General features: G+C 32.6%; 2 protein-coding genes across 3 annotated transcripts in view; one reads left to right on the top strand and one right to left on the bottom strand.

Annotated features, from left to right (window-relative positions):
- LOC105173058 (CBL-interacting serine/threonine-protein kinase 9-like) overlaps positions 1-4240 on the top strand; it is a 10110-nt gene extending 5870 nt beyond the window's left edge. The window contains exons 3-16 of one of the 2 annotated variants that reach the window (XM_020697657.1): positions 1-3; positions 89-160; positions 299-406; positions 522-602; positions 1005-1058; positions 1146-1271; positions 1359-1448; positions 1669-1791; positions 1878-1985; positions 2069-2185; positions 2358-2414; positions 2787-2861; positions 3007-3073; positions 3175-3431. The exon at positions 1-3 is cut by the window's left edge and continues 60 nt beyond it. In XM_020697657.1, the coding sequence (XP_020553316.1) occupies positions 1-3; positions 89-160; positions 299-406; positions 522-602; positions 1005-1058; positions 1146-1271; positions 1359-1448; positions 1669-1791; positions 1878-1985; positions 2069-2185; positions 2358-2414; positions 2787-2861; positions 3007-3073; positions 3175-3191 (1098 nt within the window). In that variant the 3' untranslated portion in view covers positions 3192-3431. Of the gene's footprint in view, positions 4-88; positions 161-298; positions 407-521; positions 603-1004; positions 1059-1145; positions 1272-1358; positions 1449-1668; positions 1792-1877; positions 1986-2068; positions 2186-2357; positions 2415-2786; positions 2862-3006; positions 3074-3174; positions 3432-4166 lie in introns of those variants that run through there. The other variant, XR_002288001.1, reaches the window with a different exon arrangement.
- Positions 22358-24089, bottom strand: LOC105173057 (NAC domain-containing protein 43). Its single transcript, XM_011094703.2, has 3 exons — positions 23770-24089; positions 23395-23681; positions 22358-23174 (listed from the first exon to the last, which is right to left on the bottom strand). Exons 1-3 carry the CDS (start codon positions 23939-23941, stop codon positions 22503-22505), a joined length of 1131 nt encoding a protein of 376 aa, XP_011093005.1. The 5' UTR covers positions 23942-24089; the 3' UTR covers positions 22358-22502.

Below are 25749 nucleotides of genomic sequence, written 5' to 3'. Positions count from 1 at the left end.
TGTGCTTTAAAGAATTTTCAGGAATTTAAGTATAAGTAGTTTCCAAGTTTAGGTGAAAAGCGTTGAGATTCTTGCATGCTGTTAATAGGTTATGGCAAGCAGAACAAAGATCTACATTGTTCTTGAGTATGTTGAGGGAGGTGAACTCTTTGACAAAATAGTAAGTTCCTAACTGTTTTAAGTTTTTAGCCAATATGCCCTGACTTGTGCTTTTATAGCTGCATGCTTTTGTTATGGATAAATGTTGTCACTGTGAATTCTTGTAAATGATGAAAAGGTCTTTTCCCTTTATATATAGGCCAAATATGGAAAATTCAAAGAAGATGTCGCTAGGAGTTATTTTCAACAGCTCATCAATGCTGTGGATTACTGCCACAGTAGAGGCGTATACCACAGAGATCTGAAGGTTGGACAGAAGTTGTTCTCAATATGATAAATTTATGCTTATCTCCAATCTAAAATATTTGTTTTCGTGCCTATGTAGTATGTTGAACTATCTCATTCTCTAAACTAATTTGCAGCCAGAGAATCTGTTGCTTGACTCATATGGTGTTCTCAAAGTTTCAGACTTTGGATTGAGTGCATTTTCTCAACAAGTTCGGGTAGGTGGTATATTTGTTTTCTGATATCACCAACATTTATGGGCACCAGACTTTTAACCCTTTTTGAAGATTTAACCAGGCTGCTAAATATATCCTTTGGCTTGTTTTACAGTTTGATTTATTGATTAGCTATTGCTGTTTACATATATTTGCCAAGTAAAGACTTTAGGCTTTGAGTATACCTTTTCCTTTTGACTGAATTCTTCAAACCAGTTACAAAAATCATTTCGATTTATGCAAACCAGTATCTGGCTTTGTTGAAGAAAGCTCGTAGGAATTCATATTATTTTGACATGTACATGCTATCATGGAAAGCACCTATATATATGAGCTTATTCACTCTCTTGCGCTGCAACAAGTGAACAAGGAATGCATTATGATGATTAATTCTTCTTATTGTAGGGAGATGGGTTGCTTCACACGGCCTGTGGCACACCAAATTATGTAGCACCTGAGGTACCACTTATTGGTCTGTGGAATAAGTCACAGAGCTCAAGTTATTCTCTTTCACTTTCTAGCATTTGAGACTTGATTTCCCATCAGGTGCTCACTGATAAAGGCTATGACGGTACATCATCAGATGTATGGTCCTGTGGGGTTATCCTGTTTGTTCTGATGGCTGGATACTTGCCTTTTGATGAGCCCAACCTCGTGGCTTTATATAGGAGAGTTAGTATCAAGACAATTAACCTTTGGCTTTGCTGTTCTGAGTTTAGTTTGGGGATGTTTAAATTTGTGCACAAACTATTTTTCCAGATTCAGAAGGCCGAGTTCTCATTTCCATCATGGTTTTCATCCGGTGCAAAAAGACTGATCAAGCGTATTCTAGATCCAAATCCACTAACTGTGAGATCCAAAGCATTACTTGTTTTTCTTCTCATTAATTTACTGGTCATTTCCCATTCCCACATGATCTTCCACTTCTTCTTTCTGGTAAAGATTCTGTTGTTTCGGCTAGTTCTTGGTTTCTACTTTCGTATCTTGTCTATCTTTTTTATGCATTCCAGTAGAAAAGTTTGGAGAGATATATAGAGTTGTGCAGATATGATTATGTTATATCTTGCAGCGAATCACTATTTCTGAAATTCTAGAAAATGAATGGTTCAAGAAAAATTACAAGCCACCCCATTTTAAGGCTGAAGAGGATGTAAGTCTTGACGATGTTGATGCCGCCTTCAATGATTCTGAGGTACAGTTACTTCATTGTACATATATATAGTTCTGGTTTTCTTTCTCTATCCATATTATATATGCGAAGGACATTTTGTTTGGCAGGAACATCTTGTGACGGAAAGGAAAGAGAAACCAGTATCAATGAACGCCTTTGAGCTTATTTCTAGATCTCAGGGTTTCAATCTTGAAAATCTGTTCGCTAAGGAGATGGTGTGTACGTAGTTAAGTTAGAATCATGTGATTTAAGCTGATTGGTATTGTGTTCTGGTCTTGGATTGAAAAAATCAATGCAGGGCCTAGTGAAAAGAGAAACTCGCTTTACATCCAAGTGTCCTGCGAATGAGATAATGTCGAAAATTGAAGAAGCTGCAAAACCTTTAGGTTTTAATGTTCACAAAAAGAACTATAAGGTATATATTAAAAGGAAGTTGTTGGACATTCCATGCTTAATTGGTAACTTCTCTGACCTGATTTCTACATGATATTAAAGGATAAATTAAAGAATGTAAAAAGCTGACTGCGAGTGCTGTTTATTAGAACTTGTTTACTCATGACATATATATTCTTAAATCAATATTGCAGATGAAATTACAGGGTGACAAGACAGGAAGAAAAGGCCATCTTGCTGTAGCTACAGAGGTATATTAGGCAATAATAATGGGCTGAAATTTCTTCTAGCTATATAGTTTGCATTTTAGTCACATAATAATAAAGTTGAGGTGGAGGATCAAAGTCACTAGAAACGCTTGTAATGGCTGCTATTGGAATTGAGTGCAATCAAAATTAGCCTGTTGTTGCTGCAAAATGAGAACGTGGATACAGTGAGAGCACCAGTACCCACCCAACTGAAAATTAATGAAGGAAGAGGATCCCTGTTAGCTTACATACTGATTTAAGAATTCATGCATGCTTTTGTGCCTACACAATTTATTCCTGTTAATACCTTTGATGGTGTTGCCTAATTTGCTAATCTATATTTTTGGATAATGGTATTTCCGCCGACTTCATCAGGTTTTCGAAGTGGCTCCTTCGTTGCACATGGTGGAGCTACGTAAAACTGGTGGCGACACACTCGAGTTTCACAAGGCATGCATGCATGCCCTTCTCCCTCTCTCTCTCTCTCTCTCTCTCTCTATATATATATATATATATATAAGAAAAATCCTTGTTGTTAGCTGATTTATTATTAACTTGCGTCTGTTGTTATGATTTGAAATTACACGGCGTGCAGTTCTATAAAACCTTCTCATCAGGGTTAAAAGATATTGTGTGGACAAATGAACCAAATGCAAAGCAAGGTGATCAACTCCCCCATCTGTATGTACGTAATAGGGCATGTGGTTATGCTTATTCTTAATTTGCTGACATTTTTCTTTCCTTTCTTGCTTGTTTTTGGCAGATGTGGTCAACAAGTGATAATCATGTTTGGAGTTGAATGATTTCCATGACTGACCCGCGGTTGAGTTGAACGGTAATGAATCATTTACTAGTGGCTCATCTATGGATCGTATGGGATAGGAGATAATCAGATTAGTTTGCAAGATGAGTCTCTGTCTGTCTATATGGGATTCAGATATTGTAAAACAAATTTCTGGAGCTACCTCTGACCTATATATGTATTATAGTATTTTCTGTTTCTTGTTTTGCTTAAATATTATTACAGTACTATTGCAAATTAAATTTGTAATATATATTCGATATCTCCTAAAGGAATGCTAATTAATTGCTAATAAAGAATTATTAAAGTGGAGGTTTAATTCTTAAACGACTTCTTCTTCGGACAGCTATATATATATTTTCTTGGACAAGCTTGTAAATCTTTGTTTATATATATGCTTGATTGATTATCTATATATGGTATGGATCCATCAAAATGTGCAATAAGTTCCAGGCTTCCAGTTGTATTTCCGCATATTAGTGGATTCATGGTCTTTTCACTTAATAATTCACATTATTGACATCTATTTAATCCATTGTTACTTCTTCAAAACTTATTGTTCTATTCTAAAACCAGAGCAAATATATCTACCCTCCTCCAAATCTATTTCTTCACGATATTGTTAAAAGATCATAATCATCATACATATCTATATTGATAAGACATAATTTAATGATCCTATGCATATCTATTTTAAGTATTTTTGAAAGAATTTGTTCGCATATATTTTTGAATTATCCATCTTTTGAATGTAGGAATTGTTATAATAAACTTTGATGAAAATAGAGGTAAAATGGTGCAATTAGTCTCAAAAAGTGATCAAGAGAAGGGAGGACAAAAACATACTCGAACACTAAAAAATAGACAAAAACGCCCTATTGATTGCTCGAGTATGTCTACACAAAATGGGAAATTCGGAAAGATTTGTTACCATGATTTATTTTCTTTTCCAGACCACAAGTTGGAAGGCCAGAGAGGACGTTTTTGGTTCTATAAAAGGAGTGTGAAGGCTGAAGATCAAGCATCTATTTTCATTTTTTATTACTCTCTTAGTTTAGGTCATCTCTCCTCTTTTTCCTTTCTTCTTAGTTTATGTTTTCCTATAGGATTTTAGGTAGAACTTCTACACACATGTTGTGTAGCTTGTTCTCTTTCAGATTCCAGGAAAATGTTAAACCTAATTGTTACTGTTTATGGAATGATTATTATTGATAGATCTCACAATTTGATTCGATATTAATTGTTCTAATGCTATTCATGAGTTCAGTAATCCGTAATTATCATGAATGAGTGGTATGAGTAGCAAGCAAACTAATTGTGTATTTCGCATGATTTATATGTAGGGACAAGAAAACTATTAGATAATTGTAACTATCTCAATTGTTTCGTTCAGGTTCAACTGTTTTCACTGATACAATTGCTATTATTGAATTGAAATGGAACGCTATCAGGCCCAGTCGTGAGACAATAAATTTTGATTTTGATGCTTGAGTCAAGTCAATTACAATAGAAAAATAGAAATTTATTAAGGCTATCCTAATAGACATAACAATTGGATGATACAATCGCTTGGGTCAGAATTCTTTTCTATTGATTTCTTCTTCATAATTTATCTCTACTTTCTGTTTAATTTATAGTAACTTTTAATTCAAAACCCCCGCAATTTGATTACTGCAACTGGACTAAGAAATTAACTCGTGGTTCCTAGGAATTCGAACTAGTTCTATTACTGCTACAATTTTAGAATCAATAATTAATTTTAACGGCTTCAGAAACCAACAAAAAATTTGACGCTGCTGCTGGAAAGCTACTTTAGTTTCTTAGTCTCGATGTTGTGTTTTTTCATCCATTACTAACCTTTTTGTTTTGCGAGGAACATTCGTGCAGTACTTGATACAGTGTAACTGTTGGTGGTGAATTGTTTTGAGAAAATTGAAGAAAGGATGGCAACAAGAGAATGGATTTCCACCATCATCGAGAATGAAACATGATAGGATCACTTTTTGTGCTTATTTCATGTAATATTTTGACCTCTTTTGTGACCAAAATGCTCCTAATTAAATATTATTTTGCAGTATTAGTCTATTAAGAGAAAATGGAATAAAAAATGAAGAGAAGAATCAAAATAGAAATTTGGACAAGACTCAAACTCGATTTCTAGCAAGAAGTTGGAGCTGCTTGGACTACCCTTTTGATGAATGAGGAGTTTAATTAGGATAATAATTTTATTTTCATTAGTCTTTTAGTTCAATTACGAATCTACCTTTTTAATCGTAGTAGAATAAGGTATTTAGTTAGTATATATATGTGATGTAATTCACTTTAAAAGATACTTTTTAATTCTTGGGAATTTCAGACCTTGAATTCTTGTCTCTCTATTTGTCAGCATTTTAATGATATTTTCTTACTTTGCTTTTCATGTATTCTTTCATGAGTATATCTAGCTAGTTCTGTCATTCCGGTTGAAGACTTGGTGAATATTTAAATCCAACAAGTTGGAAAATTTAATTTATGCTTTCTACTTTCATTCATATTAGTATTTGTGTTGTTCTCTGTGCTTTTATTACAAATAATATTATTTATGAATGATAGGTACCGTTATTCATTGTCAAAAATATTTGCCTAGCCAATTGAACTTGCAAATTAGTAATTGTTTGTTTAGCTCAATAACTAGTGGTAACATAGCATAATTGATTATGTAGAAGTATTCGATTATGTTGTGGGGAATGCACAATCTAACTTAAGTAAATCCTTGTAGGAATTTATTGGTTAGAATTGGGTCTTTCTAGTTTCTAATGTTGTCGGTAAATTAAATTTTGAGAACGTTCCCAAGGTTGTTTACTAATTATGGATTTAACCAACGGACGTTTCTTGACTATCCACAAGGTAAGAAAATGTGAGGTCGTTAAGTCGTACTAATGGAATAACCAATTTATCTATGATGAATGATTGTTATCTTTGCATCTATGATCGACCGTGGAATTAAGCATGATACTGTCTTTTATTGGAATACTCTTCTCTTATATTTACCTTTTCTAATTTTATTAGCTTCTTAATTTAATTTAGTTTTTATTTTTATTCTTCTTCACAATCAAAATCCCCCCAATTATTTTTATTTTTGAAGGAATTAATTTAAAATCAATCCCTGTGGATTCGATCCTACTCACACTTCTACAAAAGTGTTTGTAAAAATTATTTTTAGTGGATTCGACATCCATCAATAAACAATATGGATTTCCATCATGTTGAGGAGTAAATGTAGTAAGAGGATGTCCATCATGTGATTCCTACTCTTAGTGCTGTAATCTAGGATGGCAAAGTCATTTCAACTATTGGGATCAAGAGGAGCAACTGAGTCACCAACCACCTCCATCTCCTACGCTAGCTGCACCACAAACACTAAATTCAGGTATGAGTTTAGAGGATATTGTTAAATCACTTGCTCTCACTACTCTTCAATTTCAACAGGATACAAATGTGGTGTTGCAAGAAACAAGGACCGAGTTGCAAGAGACAATGGCAAGTTTACAACTCTTTGTAAACCAAATATCTAGCTATGCAAACAAAATAGCAATTCAAGCATCCCGAAAGCTATCGCCACATATTGAAGTAGATCCAAGTGAGAACGTGACTGCGATGACATCCTAGAGTGAGAAGGAGCTACACACGATAACGCTGATGAAAACCAAGGAAAATGAGAAGACTCTCGAAAATACCGAAGCACAAAATAAAAAGGTAGAGTCTGATCTCATTTCACCTTATTTGTCTAACACTTGTGTTATTCCCTTCCCTTACAGGATGCCCAAATCAAAGGATGATAAGAAGAAAAAATTGAATACCTTAGTGTTGTATATATATTGATTTTTGGAACGGGCATTGAAACGGTCACTTTTAAAAGAAACGTTCCTATGCCCGTTCCTAGTGAGTAAAATGACGTCATTTTTTTTACGAACATTGCTTAAAAAAACTGTCTTATTTAGTAAACGTGCCAAACACCCATTGCAAATAGAACAAAACGATGTCGTTTCAGTATATAATTATGTAAACTGTTCCTAATTGTGTCTCAAAATTAATTTCCCAAAAAATTCAGAAAAATAAAAATCATAGGAAAAATCATTCCAGACATATTAATGATTAGAAAAAAATATACCAACAAGTAATTAAGGCAATTGAAAACATATAATGTTACAGATAAAATTTGGCAACAGTTCAAAAGATCAAGTACATTTGTAGATGTATATTGGACCTCATAATCAAATCGTTCAAATTTTAATTGGACCTTTGGATATTATTAAATTGACAAAATACTACATTCGATGATGTTTCAAATATTTTTATTATATAGATCATGACGATGTTAAAAACGATGCAATTGTCCACAGGACGTTTGATTTTAGATCGGACTGCTAGAAATGTTCACATATGGTAAGTATTGTTATTTAAATTTAGCATTAATTAGGATCTCGGACGCAGAGATATTGTAATCGAGAACAAAATGATCAAGTTGTGGACATTCTTAGGCACGAATTCAGAAACTCATTTAGGAATGGGCAGAAAAAATATTTTAGGAACAGATTTATCGACAAAGTTATGAACGGGTTTGGAAACATTCAACATTAGAAACGGTGAAAAAATAACAAACGGTTCCTAATCTAAAATTTCCCCAAATTTTTCTTTTGGTGCGTAATTGAATTTGTTGGAACAGACTTTGGAACGGTCAAATTTAGCCGCCCATTCTTAAGTTTCGAATTTCCTTCTCTTTTTTAGAATATCAACAAGATATAGGAACAGTTGTTGGAGTGGTCTAGTAGTTTTTATGTGACGCCCCAAAAATTATAATATATAATTAGGAGATTAATTGGTAAATTTTTATGAAACTTAGTTAATTGGTAAATAAATTATGGGCCATAATTGGAATATAATAACACTTGAATGATTTAAATTGGAGTTCGTTATAATATTTTGGGACAATTTATATTAATTAAGAAAATTAGGAAGGACGTAAATAGTATCTTGAGAAAAGTTTAATTAAATAAATAAAGTAATAATAATATTATATATACAAAAATAATATGTATATATATAAAATAATAAGTAATATAATATATATATATATATATATTAGTAAGTTATATATGTGAATAACATATGTACATATACATATATATATGAAAGGAAAAAGAAAAGGAGGAGCAAAGGAATTTGGGGGTGGGCCACCACCCACCGCCTCACCCCCTACACACCTATATATATAAGTGAGTTCAATTACACACAATTCAATATATGTCAAATTTGTGCAATTTCCAGGTCGGTTCGACAGTCGCCGCGGGAGGATATGAGGGTAGAGTGAAAAGACCAAATCACTACCTATTGAATAAATAAAGGCATTGTAAGGTCGTGGTAAGTAAATAATTAGTATTATCTATATATGTCCCCTTTATTTGTGATTTTACTGTTATATGAATTTCTGGCTCATGCTGATATTGATTTATCTGAAAATATATGAGTGGTGAATGATTTAATTTGATTGACAATACTGTGTATGTAGAATGAGAACATACGTTGAAATATTATGTTTGTTGTTTGATGTGTTGTGGATGTCTGAAAATAAGAATATGTTGATATATTGTCTTACGTTACTAGTTGCTTACAAGAATGGTGATATGTAGAAATGAGGGAGTGGTGGAAATTGAATATAATTGTGGTGTGAATACCCCTTGATGTGATAAAAAGCCTATAAGGCGAAAATATGATATGAAAGAGCTATGTGCGGTATAAAAGAGCTATGTGCGAAATGAAAATGCTATATGCGAAATGAGATTGATGAGCCGGCTGTCAAGGGGGTTCACTTGAATTTATATAACGGTGAGATTGAGTTGGCGGGAAAACACAATATCACCTTCTGATAAGCAAACTAGGAAAAATGGAGTTTGGTTGGTTGTCTTATTATGAGATAGTCATGTGGTGTAATAAAGCTGATTATGTTGGAATTAAATTGATTATACTCCATGCGTGTTGCCTATTCATCTTGTTTGGGCTGTGTTTGATAAGCATATATAGATAGGGCTGGTTATTTACTTACCGAGTAGTAGGCTCATCCCTCTGCTGACGTTTTATTTCAGGAGTAGACTTTGAGGTGTCTGACTGTTGAAGAATAGGTCTACGCGCTATACTCGAACAGGTCGGGCCAGTATGCAGTTTTCTCCTGTCAGTCAGTTAGAGTACAAATCACATTTTGTTTGTACAGAGAGTATATAAGTGTACGGATTACTTATGATGAATCACCTTGTGGTGTTTGATATGTATATATATATATAAATAATATTGTAGGTTGCTAATACCTGCTATGATGTATTGGGATTACGTATGCCAATTGAAGTACAAATCACATTTTGTTTGTACAGAGAGTATATAAGTGTACGGATTACTTATGATGAATCACCTTGTGATGTTTGATATGTATATATATATAAATAATATTGTAGGTTGCTAATACCTGCTATGATGTATTGGGATTACGTATGCCAATTGTATATATATATAAATAATATTGTAGGTTGCTAATACCTGCTATGATGTATTGGGATTACGTATGCCAATTGATTAGTTGATTATGTGAAAATTTATATATATGAACACAGGGATTACTTTAAGTAAAATGTTTAGGAAAGATATAGACCTAATAGCGTTAGGAGGTGCTACATTAGGTAGTATTAGAGCAGGGATTAAATTTCCTAGGGATGGTAGAGGAAATGTAACATTATATATAAGGTGTATATATTAGGAATCTACTCACATGTGTGCATTTCATATACGATGGAAGCGTCAAGAGAAAACGCTGCTGGCCCAACTGAGTCATTAGAATCTGTGTAGGGTCATGATTCTGGATCAGATAATCAGGGGTTAGGATCCCAAAATAGAAATGCCTCACAACAAGAAAAGAACCCCTTTATGCAACAGTTTGTTGAAATGATGCAGAAAACATGAGAGAGAAAAATATCCATATTTATTCCATGAGCCCGTAAGTAAGTTAAATTTCGAGGACGAAATTTTTATAGGAGGGGAGAATTGTGACGCCCCAAAAATTATAATATATAATTGGGAGATTAATTGGTAAATTTTTATGAAACTTAGTTAATTGGTAAATAAATTATGGGCCATAATTGGAATATAATAACACTTGAATGATTTAAATTGGAGTTCGTTATAATATTTTGGGACAATTTATATTAATTAAGAAAATTAAGAAGGACGTAAATGGTATTTTAAGTAAAGTTTAATTAAATAAATAAAATAATAATAATAATATATATATAAAAATAATATGTATAGATTTAATAATAAGTAATATAATATATATATTAGTAAGTTATATATGTGAATAACATATGTACATATACATATATATATGAAAGGAAAAAGGAAAGGAGGAGCAAAAATTATAATATATAATTGGGAGATTAATTGGTAAATTTTTATGAAACTTAGTTAATTGGTAAATAAATTATGGGCCATAATTGGAATATAATAACACTTGAATGATTTAAATTGGAGTTCGTTATAATATTTTGGGACAATTTATATTAATTAAGAAAATTAAGAAGGACGTAAATGGTATTTTAAGTAAAGTTTAATTAAATAAATAAAATAATAATAATAATATATATATAAAAATAATATGTATAGATTTAATAATAAGTAATATAATATATATATTAGTAAGTTATATATGTGAATAACATATGTACATATACATATATATATGAAAGGAAAAAGGAAAGGAGGAGCAAAGGGATTTGGGGGTGGGCCACCACCCACGCCCCACCCCCTACACACCTATATATATAAGTGAGTTCAATTAATCACAATTCAATATATGTAAAATTGCACAAATATGATAAAGTGAAAAGACCGAACCACTACCTATTGAATAGATAAAGGCGTTGTAAGGTCGAGGTAAGTAAATAATTAGTATTATCTATATATGTCCCCTTTATTTGTGATTTTACTGTTATATGAATTTCTGGTTCATACTGATATTGATTTATCTGAAAATATATGAGTGGTGAATGATTTAATTTGATTGACAATATTGTGTACGTAGAATGAGAACATACGTTGAAATATTATGTTTGTTGTTTGATGTGTTGTGGATGTCTGAAAATAAGAATATGTTGATATAAATTTTCTTACGTTACTAGTTGCTTACAAGAATGGTGATATGTAGAAATGAGGGAGTGGTGGAAATTGAATATAATTATGGTGTGAATACCCCTTGATGTGTTGAAAAGCCTATAAGGCGAAAATATGATATGAAAGAACTATGTGCGGTATGAAAGAACTATGTGCGAAATGAAAATGCTATATGCGAAATGAGATTGATGAGCCCGCTGTCAAGGGGGCTCACTGGTTTTTGGTTGGTTGTCTTATTATGAGATAGTCATGTGGTGTAATAAAGCTGATTATGTTGGAATTAAATTGATTGTACTCCATGCGTGTTGCCTATTCATCTTGTTTGGGCTGTGTTTGATAAACATATATAGATAGGGCTGGTTATTTATTACCGAGTAGTAGGCTCATCCCTCTGCTGACGTTTTATTTCAGGAGTAGACTTTGAGGTGTCTGACTGTTGAAGAACAGGTCTACACGCTATACTCGAACAAGTCGGGCCAGTATGCAGTTTTCTCCTCTTAGTGAGTTAGAGTACAAATCACATTTTGTTTGTACAGAGAGTATATAGGTGTACGGATTATTTATGATGAATCACCTTGTGGTGTTTGATATGTATATATATATATATATAATGTTGTATGTTGCTAATACCTGCTATGATGTATTGGGATTAATTGATTGATTATGTTCAAATTTATATATATGAACACAGGGATTGCTTTAAGTAAAATGTTTAGAGAAGATGTAGCCTAGTAGTATTAGGGGGTATTACATTTTGACCGTTCCAAGGTGTAAAAATATTATACGTAGGGACGGTCTTGGAAAGGTTCTGAAAATATTGACCGTGCCCAAATTAAATAATATTTTTTTGTGTATTAAATATCAGTAATTTAGGAATGGTTGTAGGAAGAATTTGGCAATGTTTGACCGTTCCAAAAATTAAAATCAAATTTGAAAGTTATACTTTTATAATCTTTAAAATTAAGCTTGAACTGTTGACATTGTTTTTCGGACAAAATGCATAAAATCCCCCTGTATTTTAAAAAGTTTGCGAAAAGAAATCCTATCGTTACGAGAATAGGCTAAAAGCCTTCCTGTATTTTGTAAAACTCAACAACAAATACCCCTTCCATTAGTAATTAACGAAATGTGCATTACACGCGCTTTCTGTGCCTGTGAGGGCATTTTTAAGCTGTTTTTTTTACCTTTTTCTTAGGGAAATTTTACTAAAATCCCCTTTTTTATTTTTATTTGTTACTATATTTTTTTATAATTTAAATTAAAATATTAGATTATATTTTATTTATTTAATATTAAATATTAAATTATATTATATTTAAATTCAAATAATTTTATAATTATTAATTGTTAAATCTAAAATTATTTTGGATTAATTAAAATATTTATTTAATTATAATAATTATTATTATATTTATTCTCAATTAACTAAAAAATTAATTATTATAATTATTCAAAATATCCTTAATTAACTAAAATATATTTTAATTAATATAATAAAAATTAATTAAAAATAAATTGAACAATTTCGCCCCTTTTTCGCCGGAAACTCAAGTTTCTGGCGCCGTCCGAACTAGTTTCTGACAGCCAATGGTATCATTTGAATCCTCTCTTTAAGACGAAACATTCCATAACTTCAATTTGAGTTTTCATCAATCAAAGAGACTGGGCTCAAGCCACGACGGTCGAATATATTTGCTATCGATTCATCTCCGATCGGTCGAATCTCGGTCTCAGACCACCATCATTAGACTCATTTCTTCAAGACGATTCTAACGATAGTTAGTTTTTTTTTTAATATATAATAATAATATATTTTGAAATTTTAAATTATTTGTGTATAATATAAGTTAAATAATTTATTGAACCTAAACGGTCATATTTTAAAAAATTAAGGGTATAACAGTCATATTTTAAAAAATTAATACCGTTAGTTGGATTTAACGGAGAGGGGGTGATTGAGCTGAATTTTACAGAACAAAGGGGAGCTTTTAGCCTATTCTCATAACATGAAGGACTTTTTTGCAGATTTTTTAAAATACAGGGGGATTTTATGCATTTTTTCCTTGTTTTTCGCTACTTTTCTTGATAATTTCTTACATAATTTTTTCTCGACCAATGGTAATCCGTCATCAACTCCGAATATAGTCCTATTTTCATAATTAATGTTGTTCAATAACAATTGTACGATTGTTTTTTTTATTTTTTGTCGCTTTTGAGGTTTTTTTAAGTGAGTAAATATCCTTTTTGCCCCTTTGTTCTATATTTTATTATGCATATATTTTGAATTAACAACTGACAATACAAAAATTAATATACTATAATTTACTTTGCAAATTAAATTTATATGAATATAATTAAAAATTAGTTATAATATTAATTAAACTATTATTTAGTTTAAATATATTTGAATATTTATTTATAAAATATACTAATTAAATATAAAAACACCTAATACTTATATCAACTTTTTGAAATTATACAAAATACTATAATAAAATTACTAACATATATATTTATTGTAAAATTTTTAATAATATTTTAATTAGTTTTAGATTTTGTAAAATTAAAAATTTTTACTTTAAGATTTTTTAATCTTTTTAACTTCTTCTTCTATGTTGGTGATGAGGTGCTGACGAAGAAGGCCTCCTACAAAAAATGTCAAGATTTGTAACGGCCATACGATCGTTACAATACATACAGTCTTTGTAATATTTTTATAACGAATTGAACTTGCAGACATCATTGAGGGGGTAATAAAAATGTATTTAGTTTGTAACGGCCAGAACTTTTACAGTAGCCGCTACAAGATTTCTATGTGCCTAAAACCGTTGCAATTTATAGGCCATTACTAATCCTCTGTGGTTTTTGTAACGGCTCATTATTTTTGTAATGATTTTTTGGTGAAATAAGGAGCCTTTACAATGACATTGACAAAAACCATGGAAAAATATAAAGATTGATGGTGTTACAAAAACGGTGATATTAGAGACGGTTATTTTTTTCAATGGCCGTTACTAGAACCTTTACAAAATAATGGCTTCATTTCTAACGGCTAGTTTTCAACGGCTAGTTTTCAAGTTCCAAAGGCCATTACAAAAAGTTGCTGCAAAAAAATTTATATATATGTGCAAGTTGTTTTCATTTCATTTTATTTCATTAATTTATTGTACAATTCTTACTAACCACACGCATTCTTAACACTCTGATTTTCATGCATATACATTTGATTAGCTTGTAGATTATAACTCGAATTTTAGACCGTCAACTAGTGTTGATCATCACTTAAGTTGGTTGACCAGATAACAAAGACTAATTTAATGCTTTATTGTGTTTAATGAAACTAATTATAGTTTACTTATTTTAGTTTTTGTAAGAAGAAAAATGTGTTATTAAGGATTAAAAAACATATTTTACATAATAATTGAGAGTCCTCTAAATAGCTAAGACTTCTTCAGTAGGCCATTAATTTTAATTACAATGTGTAGTCGGCATATGCACCCTCAAATTATACTTTTGTGGCATATTAAATCCTAAAATATAGAAAATGGCAGATTACACCCTAAAACTCACTTTTTCTTTGCACAATACACCATGGTTGTCAAAATAAAGAACTTTTATATTAAAATGATACTTTGACTAAAGAGTTATTTTCCAGTGGACATTTAAACAAGAATTTGAGCCAGGTTGCACTATGCCAAGAGAAAGTCAATTTGAGAGTGCATTATGGTAGTTTTTTGAGTTTTACAGTGCAATGTGCCAAAACAGTCTGATTCGAAGGTGCAAAATGCGAATTACCCAACCACAAAGCGTATTTTCAAGAATGTTCCGCCAACTAGTGTAAATAAACCTTGATCGATGATGAGAAGCGTAGAGAAAAAATAAGCAAAACACTATCTACTGTCCAGGTCCACTTTGTTTTCTTGCTCGTTTTTTCTTGCAGTCTCAACACATGACTAAACGGGTACTGCACCTTCCTCATACTACACGTGAAGGCTAGCTTGTCAGATCAAGAAACCCATGACCTCAATTACTCGTTCTGTATCATCTGATTTTTCGTAATCTGTAGGGCTGCCACCATCACTTTGAGATTTTTTATTTAATCTAACTAGCTGATGGAGCATGTTTGTCCCTGCATATTTCATAATAATAATTTTTTATTAATTATATAGCAATAAGATAAAAATTAATGTTGTCACTTAATATATATTTTTAGTGATACTTTAAAATCGTCACTTGATAGTTTGTTGCTAATATCATATTTTCTTATAGTAACATACAACACAACACGCACACAACAAAGCTAGTCCAAACGTTTTATACCAGAAACTCTGCAATTGTTAAGATTCTCATGTCTTCCTTGGTATCAATGAATTGAAGCATTGATACCATATTTCAAATTGACTCATAGTATGCTTCACAAAGTTAAAAAATATTATACATCCAATTGAATAACAAGTTTAAGCTCTTGGATCTATATTTCGATCGAAAATTGTAACCTTTTATTTTAAATTTGGTGTTGGTATATTTTCTAGTCTCATAATTTACTTTTACAAACTTAAAATTTGTGGGAATAATAATATCCCAACATGGCACGAGTACTGAATAAAAATAGTACAGACACATATTGTTGTGAGAGACTCTGATTCTTGATTATGTCGGAAATGGGTTAATCGCAAAATTAATTCTCTAACTTAGGGTGAATGGCGTTTTAGTCCTTTAATTTAGATATTGACAATTTAGTCCTATAATTCTCCACAAAGTCATAGTTTTAGTCCTCCGGTCAGATCTGAGCAAATTTTGGACGACTTTATTCCTCTATAATTTTAAATTGAGCATTTTAGTTCATTTTTACCAATTTTTGCATGTTAATGCATATGGTTACCCATGTTCGCTTAGAATGGTATATATCCAAGCCTAGGTTCATTGAAAAATATTTATTTATAATACATTTAGATATTGTATCACTAATGAATCAGACTTTTCATAAGTATGGAACAGAATGAAAGTCCGAGTTACAATGACAACACGTAGAATGACAACAAGGAATATTTTCAAACTTTGAAGATACAAATAAAGGAATTTTCTTATGAAAAAGGAATTTTCTTATGAAAATTCTTCAAAAATGTGACAACAATCTGAGAAGGATTGACTTAGATCTTCTCATGGAAGAAAAAAGAGAGGAATGGTCGTAGAATTTTCAGGTCAGCCAGATACTACCAAGAAATGCAGTGCGGGGCGTACACTCAATCAAAGTCCATGGTAGAATACTAGCAAGGAGAAATAGAACAGGTAAATTCCTTCACCAATACAGTTTTAAAAATTATGGTTGAAGGAACTGACTGGAAAGAACTCAAGCCGAATACCACAAAAATCTCTCAAGATCTAAGAGAAATCCAAAAAATTATTCAAGACTATGGACATAGATTAATTCATACACCTATGAAAATAGAAGGTTTGAGCCAGAAGTTGGCCGAGATCCTTAAGATCCTCCCAAATCCACACAAACATCTTGCAGATCTGAAGAATGAAGTAACAGATCTAAACAAAAACTAACGGGAAACCCCTGAGACATCTAGATCATGACAAGAACGAACCAGGGATACCTTTAGACCAGTATCACTTCTACATCAGAAGAAAAATGCGATGGAGATTTCAAAGCTAAAGACTAGAGATAATCTAATCCTTGAAGCTATCAGATTCATAAAATAATGGAGGTTACAGGAATTGGCTAAATCTTTTTCCCATCTTGAGATTGTGAACTTCGTAAATATTCAAATCGGCGAAATTACTACAGCACTACCACTACTGGAGGGAAGTACATGTTCAAATGATCCTTCACCAAATCATCCAATGAGAGAGAGTACTAATTTCCACACCAACGCTACCCGAACGTTTATGAGAAACAGATTAAGAGAGAATCCAGGACGAAATCCAAGGAGAGTGCCTGAAAATATGCCTTGAGCAGGGACCATGCTCCACCCCTTTGCATCTATACGGCACCATACTCAACATAGATGTTATCGATTTATGAAACATCGAGAAATTGATTGGTGAATGGATTGCAACCATGAAGATAGCAAACAAATAACGTAGAACTTGACAAAGAAAACTTCATAAGATTATTGGAGTTAAGTTTGCAGGGTTCTATGAAGATCGGGTGGGATAATACCCCAAAAGAAACCAATGCCAGTATCCTTGGAGAATCTAAAAGCGCAATGGCGGAAAGGTTAAGTTCAAGACGCATCAAGATACATTTCATCGGAAATGGATACTTCAAAGGAAGTAGAACTGAAAAGACTAGAGAGTGCGCACAAGCTCTTTTTGTCCTTGAATTAAGGAGTATTTGTGCAGTTGATGTATCTATTGGTTTGGAAAATATTTCTTCTGGAGTGGAGTAGCAACAAAAGTAACAACTCACATGTTCTTTTCAAAAATCTGCAGCCCATAGAGGGAAATATTAATCCAACCATACAAAGTACCTGAAGGACAATTAGATTTAGTAACAAGGAGGATGTCTTTCCTCAAAGACAAACTAAAGAAATTGTGTTATCAAACATCCTTCTAAAAGAACATGAAGAAGTTGAGAGGTAAGATCAAAATGAACCCCTCTCTGTTGCCATAATAATGATTTTCCTACAATTATAGAAGAATCAAGCGAGTCAAGGAAGAAGAAGAAATAAAGCAGTGACTCCTACCCCAAGAGTTCTAGAAAATCCTCTTTCCAAAGGAGTTCATGATTGTCCAAATCAAAGGCCAGATCATACAAATTTGAATAGAAAATTGGACCAACAAAGGCTTCATCTCAAGGAGCTAAACGAACAAATGCGAGATCCACAAGAAGAATCCCTACAAAGAGAACTTTCAAACCAGCCCATACCAGAGCCAATGAAAGTTTTTAGGATTGTAATTGCTAGACATGCAGAGCAAAGGGGCGTATATTTCCATAATACCTGTAGAAACGTAGTGAACTACAAAAATTTGAAGTCACGGATGACATCCTTGATGTAGTTTACTATGGCGATTTAGAACTTATATACCAATTCGAAGGCGTTCCTTCATATGAAAGCGTCTATGAGGAAGAAATAGAGACTGATTCTGATGGATCATCAACTCAGTCAGAATAACTGCAACTAAAGAGATAGACTTCAAACCTCTAAAAGCTTGTCAGGATTCTTTTTGAAGATGACAGTGTCAAACAAAATAATGAAAAGAATCATGCGTCAAGATTCTAATCTCAGCCCATACGATGGATTTAGGATTGGAGGAATCGGTAAAGTCCTCAACCAAATAGGACTGAACTAAAGAAAGCATCACATAATCTACATAGTTAGTTCAGATTTCCTGACTAGAGATGGAGGCATCTGAAGCAAACTCCGTCATTATAAGGCTCAGACATCTAAAGGAAAATCTTGAGGAACTTGAGAAAAAGTTTGGACAACTAACAGTGAAAGCCCAAATAGCTCAAAGTCAAACGAGTAGATCTGACACTGTCCAGATCGTAATAAGGAGTACCATGCTGGCTTCCAGTTTGCTGTGGCACAACTCATGGAACAAATTTGGAAGGCATCGCCCTCAATGATGACTAGCTAGTTAAGAGAGCATAACTGTACACCTGTACTTAGAGTATAGGGCTCTACATTTGTACCGGCAGATTCAAGTACTTCATTCACAAGGCTATGCCGGACTCTAGTGAAACAGCAATAATTGAGTCACAAGAAGTGAAAACTCCTGATAATTCAAGTCAACCCATCACCTTTGGGGTAAAAGAGGGAGAGATCAGCCTTAGACTAATGACTGACACCTCTAAGATTAATACTAACGATTTGATATCTTCATCTTCTACTTGGCAGGTCTATCAGTAGATGTGGAAAAAATTGGTTTCTTGCCAAGGTGTAAATCCAGGTCAGACTATTATCGAGACATCCAAAAAATACAACTGGGTCTGGATGCTCGAAGGGTCTAAACCCGGAGATGTGAGAGAATGGTATGATTTCAGGACACTTGCTTCATGTGACGCCCCAAAGATTATAATACATAATTGTAGGATTAATTGATAAATCCTTATGATAGTGATTAGTAAATAAATTACAGGTCATTATTGGAATATAATAAAATTGAACGAATTAAATTGGTGTTCGCCATAATATTTGAGGGCAACTTATATTAATTAAGAAAATTTAGGAGGGACGTAATAGGTATTTTGAAAAAATTCTAATTAAATAAATAAAAATAATAATATTTATATATATATACATATATATTAAAGAGAGAAAGAATTGAGAGTGGGCTGGTGGGCGACCACCCCCACTGCCTCACTCTCTCTTTCTCTTTTTTTTTTTTCTTTGTTCTTGATTACAAAAATGCACAACACACGCAAATGCAATTGTGAAAATTGTAATTCTCGGAGGAAAAAGAAAAATAACAGAGGCACGAAAACCGTAATTTTATTTTGTATTAATTTATATAATTATATTATTTAATTAGTCCGTTTATTAAATGTTGTTTATATTGAGCGATGTACTATTTAACCAGAATATTTTACGAGTTTGACTATTTAAAATAGTGTCGAATTAAATATCAAATCGGATATAAAAAAAATGATATTGTTGGTTAATTAGATTATTAAATTTATTGAATATTACTAGAGCTAATTTATACAATTCCATCGAAATTATTAACCAAATACGCAATTCTATGTATTATTATTTAATAAATTATATAATAGCGAGAAGTTGATAAAAAATTCAATAGAAATATTTCAAAATTATATTTAAAAAATATTCTGTTATTATGGAGGAAAAATGAGGGTTTTAATGATAGCCTAATTAGGGATGTTATTAAAAACGATAGTTATAAATATAAATGGGGTTTGGTTAAATTAATTTTTATGAATTACTTGATAATCATAAATATTTTTATGAGGCCTAGAATATCTAGTTATTAAGAAGAACTAGAACAAAGATTTATATTTCGGTAGAAATGAAATATTAAAGAATTATTATAAATTGTGCGAATAATTTTTAATATTCTATTTAAAATTATGATACTTTCGATATATTAATTGTATGCGTTATAACTCATTATAGGATACGGGAGTAAAGTGAAAGGACCGAACCATTACCTATTGAGTAGATAAAGCATTGTGAGGTTGAGGTAAGTAAATAATCAGTATTATCTATATATGTTCTATTTATTTGTGGTATTACCGCTATATAAATCTGTGATTCATGCTGAAATTGATTTATTTGAAAATATATGAGTGATGGATAATTTAATTTGATTGACGATATTGTGTACGTGAAATGAGAAAATAAGTTAAATATTATGTTTGTTGTATGATGTGTCGTGAGTATCTGAAAACGAGAGTATATTGATATATGGTTTTACGTTACTAGTTGCTTACAAGAATGGTGATATGTGGAAATGAGGGAGTGGTGGAAATTAAATATAATTGTGGTGTGAATACCCCTTGATGTGTTGAAAAGCCTGTAAGGCAAAATGAATTGAAAAGAGCTATGACGTGATATGAGAAAGAAATGAAATGAAAAAAACTTTGATGCGATATGAAAAAGATGTGATATGAAAAGAGCTATGATGCGATATAAAGAGCTATGATGCGAATTCAAAGAGCTATGATGCGAAATGAGATTAATAAGTCGACTGTCAGGGGGATTCACTTGAACTTATATAACGGTGAGATTGAGTTGACGGGAAAAACAAGATACCACCTTCTGGTAAGCAAACTAAAAGAAAGAGAGTTTAATTGGTTGTTTTATTGCTAGTTAGCTATGTGGGCGATGAAGCTGATTATATTGGAATTAAATTGACTATATTCCATGCATATTGCCTACTTATCTTGTTTGGGCTGTGTTTGATGTACATATATAGATAGGGTTGGTTATTTACTTATTGAGTGACAAGCTCACTCATCTGCTGACATTTTCTTTTAGAAGTAGACTTTGAGGTATCTGCCTGTTGAAAACTAGGTCTACACGCTATACTCAGGCAGGTCAGGCCGTATGCAGTTTTCTCCTCTTTGTCAGTGAGAGTACAAATCATATTTTGTTTGTATAGAGAGAATGTAAACGTAGGGATTACTTGTGACGGATTACTTGTCGTGTTTGATATGTATATATGATGTTGTGGGTTGATTATGCCTGTTATGACGTTGGGATTACGTATTCATATTGATTAGATAATTATGTGCATATTTATATATATGGATACAGGGGCTACTATAAGTATAACGTTTAGGGAAGATATAGCTCTACTAGCGATAGATGGTGTTACACTTCAGTTCGTATCATGTCACCCAGCTTTTCGAAAATCTCAACTTCTAGAGTGGATTAGTGGGCAATTTACAATTTATGATCAAATAACCCCCACTTGAAACGAGGAGATATTATGGAGTTAGAATTCATTTCAACAGCTCTAGAAGTCCTCTTTATGAGAGGCTAAATACTTGTCTTCTCCAATAGAGGATCAAATATGTGAGATTTCATATATTTTTTCAATAAAGTATGTTCAACCTGTTCACCCAAAATTTTATTAAGTCTCTATTTTGGAGTATCCTTTACGCCCTAAAGTAGGAAATGAGCTAGGGTTGTGATGTTTGTTCCAGAAGGAGCCAGGTGCCTACTAACCATCTGTTGCGGTAGCGTGGTTCGAGGATGTCCATAAAACTAAGGACTTGAAATACCCGAGAACAAGACGACCGGAACAAGGTATTAATTTATAGAGGCTTAATTTTATTTCGAAAGCATGTTAGGCCAAACTAAGAGCATGCGCATGGAGTATAAGGGCTTTTTCTACAAAAGGACAAAATGGGTATTAATTTGACTAAATGACCAAAACTGCAAATATTTATTAGTTAAAGCATCAAATTTCCACACCAAAAAGTTAGAGGACCGAATTGCTAGACCCCTATAGATATAGGACTAGAATTAAATCTAATCTTGTATGAAATACGGGCATTAGCTTTGATAATTAATGTACAAATAGTGTAAATAATTAAATATTTTATGTGATATATAGTACTTGAGATTATTGAACTTTTCAGAGACACGACATCAATTATTACTGTTACAACTGTTATACTATACGGAAACATCGGATAAATGGCACAGCTGATCGTTAGACGATCTGGCAAAGCTCCAAAGATCACATTCATTTTGATAATCGTGAGTAGCCGTACCGTAGGGTCTAGTTGAAGATGAAGATGACAATCTCTGTTGCGGTAGCTGAACCAATTGATCATCATCAGCTGGGCAACAAAAAGTGCTCATTCCGGAATCATCATCATGATTGAAAGTACTTGAGAGCTGTTTGGAAGCCTCATTGTGGCCGTTGAGTTGTGATGCCACGAGCCTGTCGAGAGCTGCCCAATCATGAACCCCAATGCTGGTTTCTGACTGATTGATGGATCCAGGGTCTGCGATCTCTTGGCCAAGCATTTGCACGTGAAGCGATTGGTAGCAATTTTGGGTGCGGGATGACGAGTTGGGGCTATCGTGCAGGTTCGGTAGTTTCAAGAATCGTCTGTTGTTATCAGCATCAGGGAAGTGATTTCTTCTAAATGGGGTGCCAATCGACTGTAGCATTTGTTCTAAAGTTCCTTCATTACAAGAATTTATGGTAGTGATCATTGACCAAGAAGAGCTGATGATAGGAGTAGTGTCCAGTGTCTTGTGGCTGTGATTTTTCTTCTTAAACACTCGACAAACCACCCAGCCCTCTTCTTGCATTCCTTCTCCCATGGCGTTGCTTCCCTTAATTGATTTGATGAAGCAGTAAGTGGAAAGCATACAGTAATATGATTCTTTTATTCATTAACTTAAATTTATGTTTAATGGTGCATCTACAAAAGTACAAAATAAAATATATAAAACGTTAGATAATATATATTTAAGCATATGCCATTTATATAATAATACAGTCATGTGCAGGAGCTAGCGGATGATACATATTTATATGATTAGCTTGACTTACATGATTATTTGTATGGGTAATAGTAGCAGTAGTGTTGTCATCCAGTCTGTATTCGTGCATTATCCAATCGGATTTTTGGCCACGAGGGGCACGACCCTTGTAGAAAACAAGAGTCTTCCTCATTCCAATTCGTCTCGAATTACCATAGATCACTTTGTCACGCCCTGTGGCCTTCCAGAATCCGGAAGCAGTGGCGCGATTAGTGCAAGTCCCTGTGGGGTATTTTTTGTCTTTGTGACTGAAGAAATACCAATCATTCTGTGGAGTGGATCCAATTTTGCATTTCTCTGCATGCACGCCCAAAACCAATTTCTATCCATCAATATACATATTACTGCAGAAAGAAAGATATGATTGATGAGGTGATGAGATAACCTTGTATGTCCCAGGGCTCAAGCTTGTTGAGATCCACATCTTGAATTACATCCAAATCAATCTTCTCTGAAGCAACCTTCTTCTTCAGGTAATACTGTAACAGCTCCTCTTCAGTGGGATGAAATCTGAAGCCAGGAGGCACTTGAGATTGTCCATTCACAGATATGCTCATGATGTGTGATCAGCTGAAGAGCTGATTGCAATATTTTTGAAATATATATATAGTTATAATTCGGAATTCCGAACATAAATCACAAGCAACTTGAACTCCCAATTATTAGTATTATAGATATGTATGAGTAACTAGAATATTTAAAAAATGGAGATGATGAGAAGAATATATATATCTATATATATATATATGTGTGCGCGCGCATCTAATCAGGTGGTGGGGCATATATTGGTTGATGGGTTTATGATTTCATTTTATTTTGTGCATGCAATTATATCTTATAACATGAGATGGGGCCATGAATTTTTGCACCTACCTACAAAATCAAGTAAAGATGGAGGAAGGTAAAATGGTTGGGTAGTAGTGGGCACCACTAGTTGAGTTGTGGTGGGGCTGCCTCCATCCAGATTACTGTGACCTTCGACCTTAAAATAACCATGGGAAAAGCTCCATTGAAACAACCGGTGGAATGAAGTTGATGATTCATATTGTGCAACCACCCGAACGATAGAGAGACATGGTGGGGTCGGAGACAATGATGGTGTATGGTGGCGGTGGGTTGGGGGGTTAGCCCATCGTACTTTTTTGGATATATATGTAAAAGAATTATAGTATGGAAAATTTGTCGAATTTAAGTCATTTATCAAATTACATAATTGAAATTCATTTAATATCAGCGGTCCAAAATATTTATATATATACATCTAATTAGTTAAGTTTCACCAAATCTAAACTTTGCACCACTCCATCTTGCTATTGGAGTTAATTGGCAGTTGCGATCATTAATTATAGAATACATACTTAATGTAGTGCTTGTCAATTTATACATGCATGTAACCTCAGCGACTGTGTTTGTGTGCGTTCAAGAGATTGGCAGAGGAGTTTTTGGTTTTGTAAAATGCTATCTAGTACTAATGACCAATTCATTCTTATCATAATCAACAAGCTGATTCAAACATGATTCATGTAGAATTTTTCAAGTAAAGATTCAACAGTAGAATATTGCTAGATTGTCAATTCTAAATCATTTTTGTTTTTCTTTTTAATCTCTAACATCATGATGAGGTCAGGGGCATGCTTATTTAGTTACGGAACTTTTAGAGGTCTTCATTACAATGATGAGCTTCGCTCTTCCAGATTCCTTTCCCCGAATCATTAGTTCTATTTGTAATTGACAATGCAACAACTCCATACTTCTAACAACTATAACTTTCACTTGTCAAATTTATTTTTTGTTTATCGTTTCATATATTATCAAGGGATAATTATATTTACAGTATCTCTTTACCTAATTGTCACTTTTATTTTTTTAAAAATTAGAGGATTCACCCTTGACAACCTTTCCCACTGAAAAAAATCATGAAAAATCTAAAAATGCCTTTATTAACTTCTTCAAACTTTAATATAAATTTTCAAAATGATAATTGCCCTCCAGGGAGTTTATATAATTATTAAAAGGTAGAGGGAGTATCAAACTATTATTTATGGAAACAAGTGATATGACCCTATATATTGTCTTTCTTATTTATACCAACTTTTTATTTAAGTTTGAATTATTTTATTAACTTTTTTTTTTAATTCAATCTCTACATAAACTTACACCTTTAAATAATTAGAAAATACAAAATAGTTTAATTAATATATTAATAAAATTTGTTACTAGAATATAAATTTAAATTAAAAAATTATTAGACTTTTATAAATTATTTTAAATTTTTTAAATTAAAAGATTATTTATCCTCTATTTTATTCAAAAAAAATTATTTATTTCGTCCTTTAACTTTATTTCAAGTATGCATTTTGTTTAT

This window comes from Sesamum indicum, linkage group LG11 (assembly GCF_000512975.1).
Source record: "Sesamum indicum cultivar Zhongzhi No. 13 linkage group LG11, S_indicum_v1.0, whole genome shotgun sequence".
Classification (NCBI taxonomy): Eukaryota; Viridiplantae; Streptophyta; class Magnoliopsida; order Lamiales; family Pedaliaceae; genus Sesamum; species Sesamum indicum.
This window is presented reverse-complemented; position numbering and strand designations above follow the sequence as displayed.

Coding starts and splice junctions, on each gene's coding strand:
- LOC105173057 (XM_011094703.2), bottom strand. CDS start 23,941: ATGAGCATATCTGTGAATGGACAATCTCAAGTGCCTCCTGGCTTCAGA. Junction 23,682..23,769: donor TGAGCCCTGGGACATACAAG/GTTATCTCATCA, acceptor GCGTGCATGCAG/AGAAATGCAAAATTGGATCC. Junction 23,175..23,394: donor TTACCCATACAAATAATCAT/GTAAGTCAAGCT, acceptor AAATCAATTAAG/GGAAGCAACGCCATGGGAGA.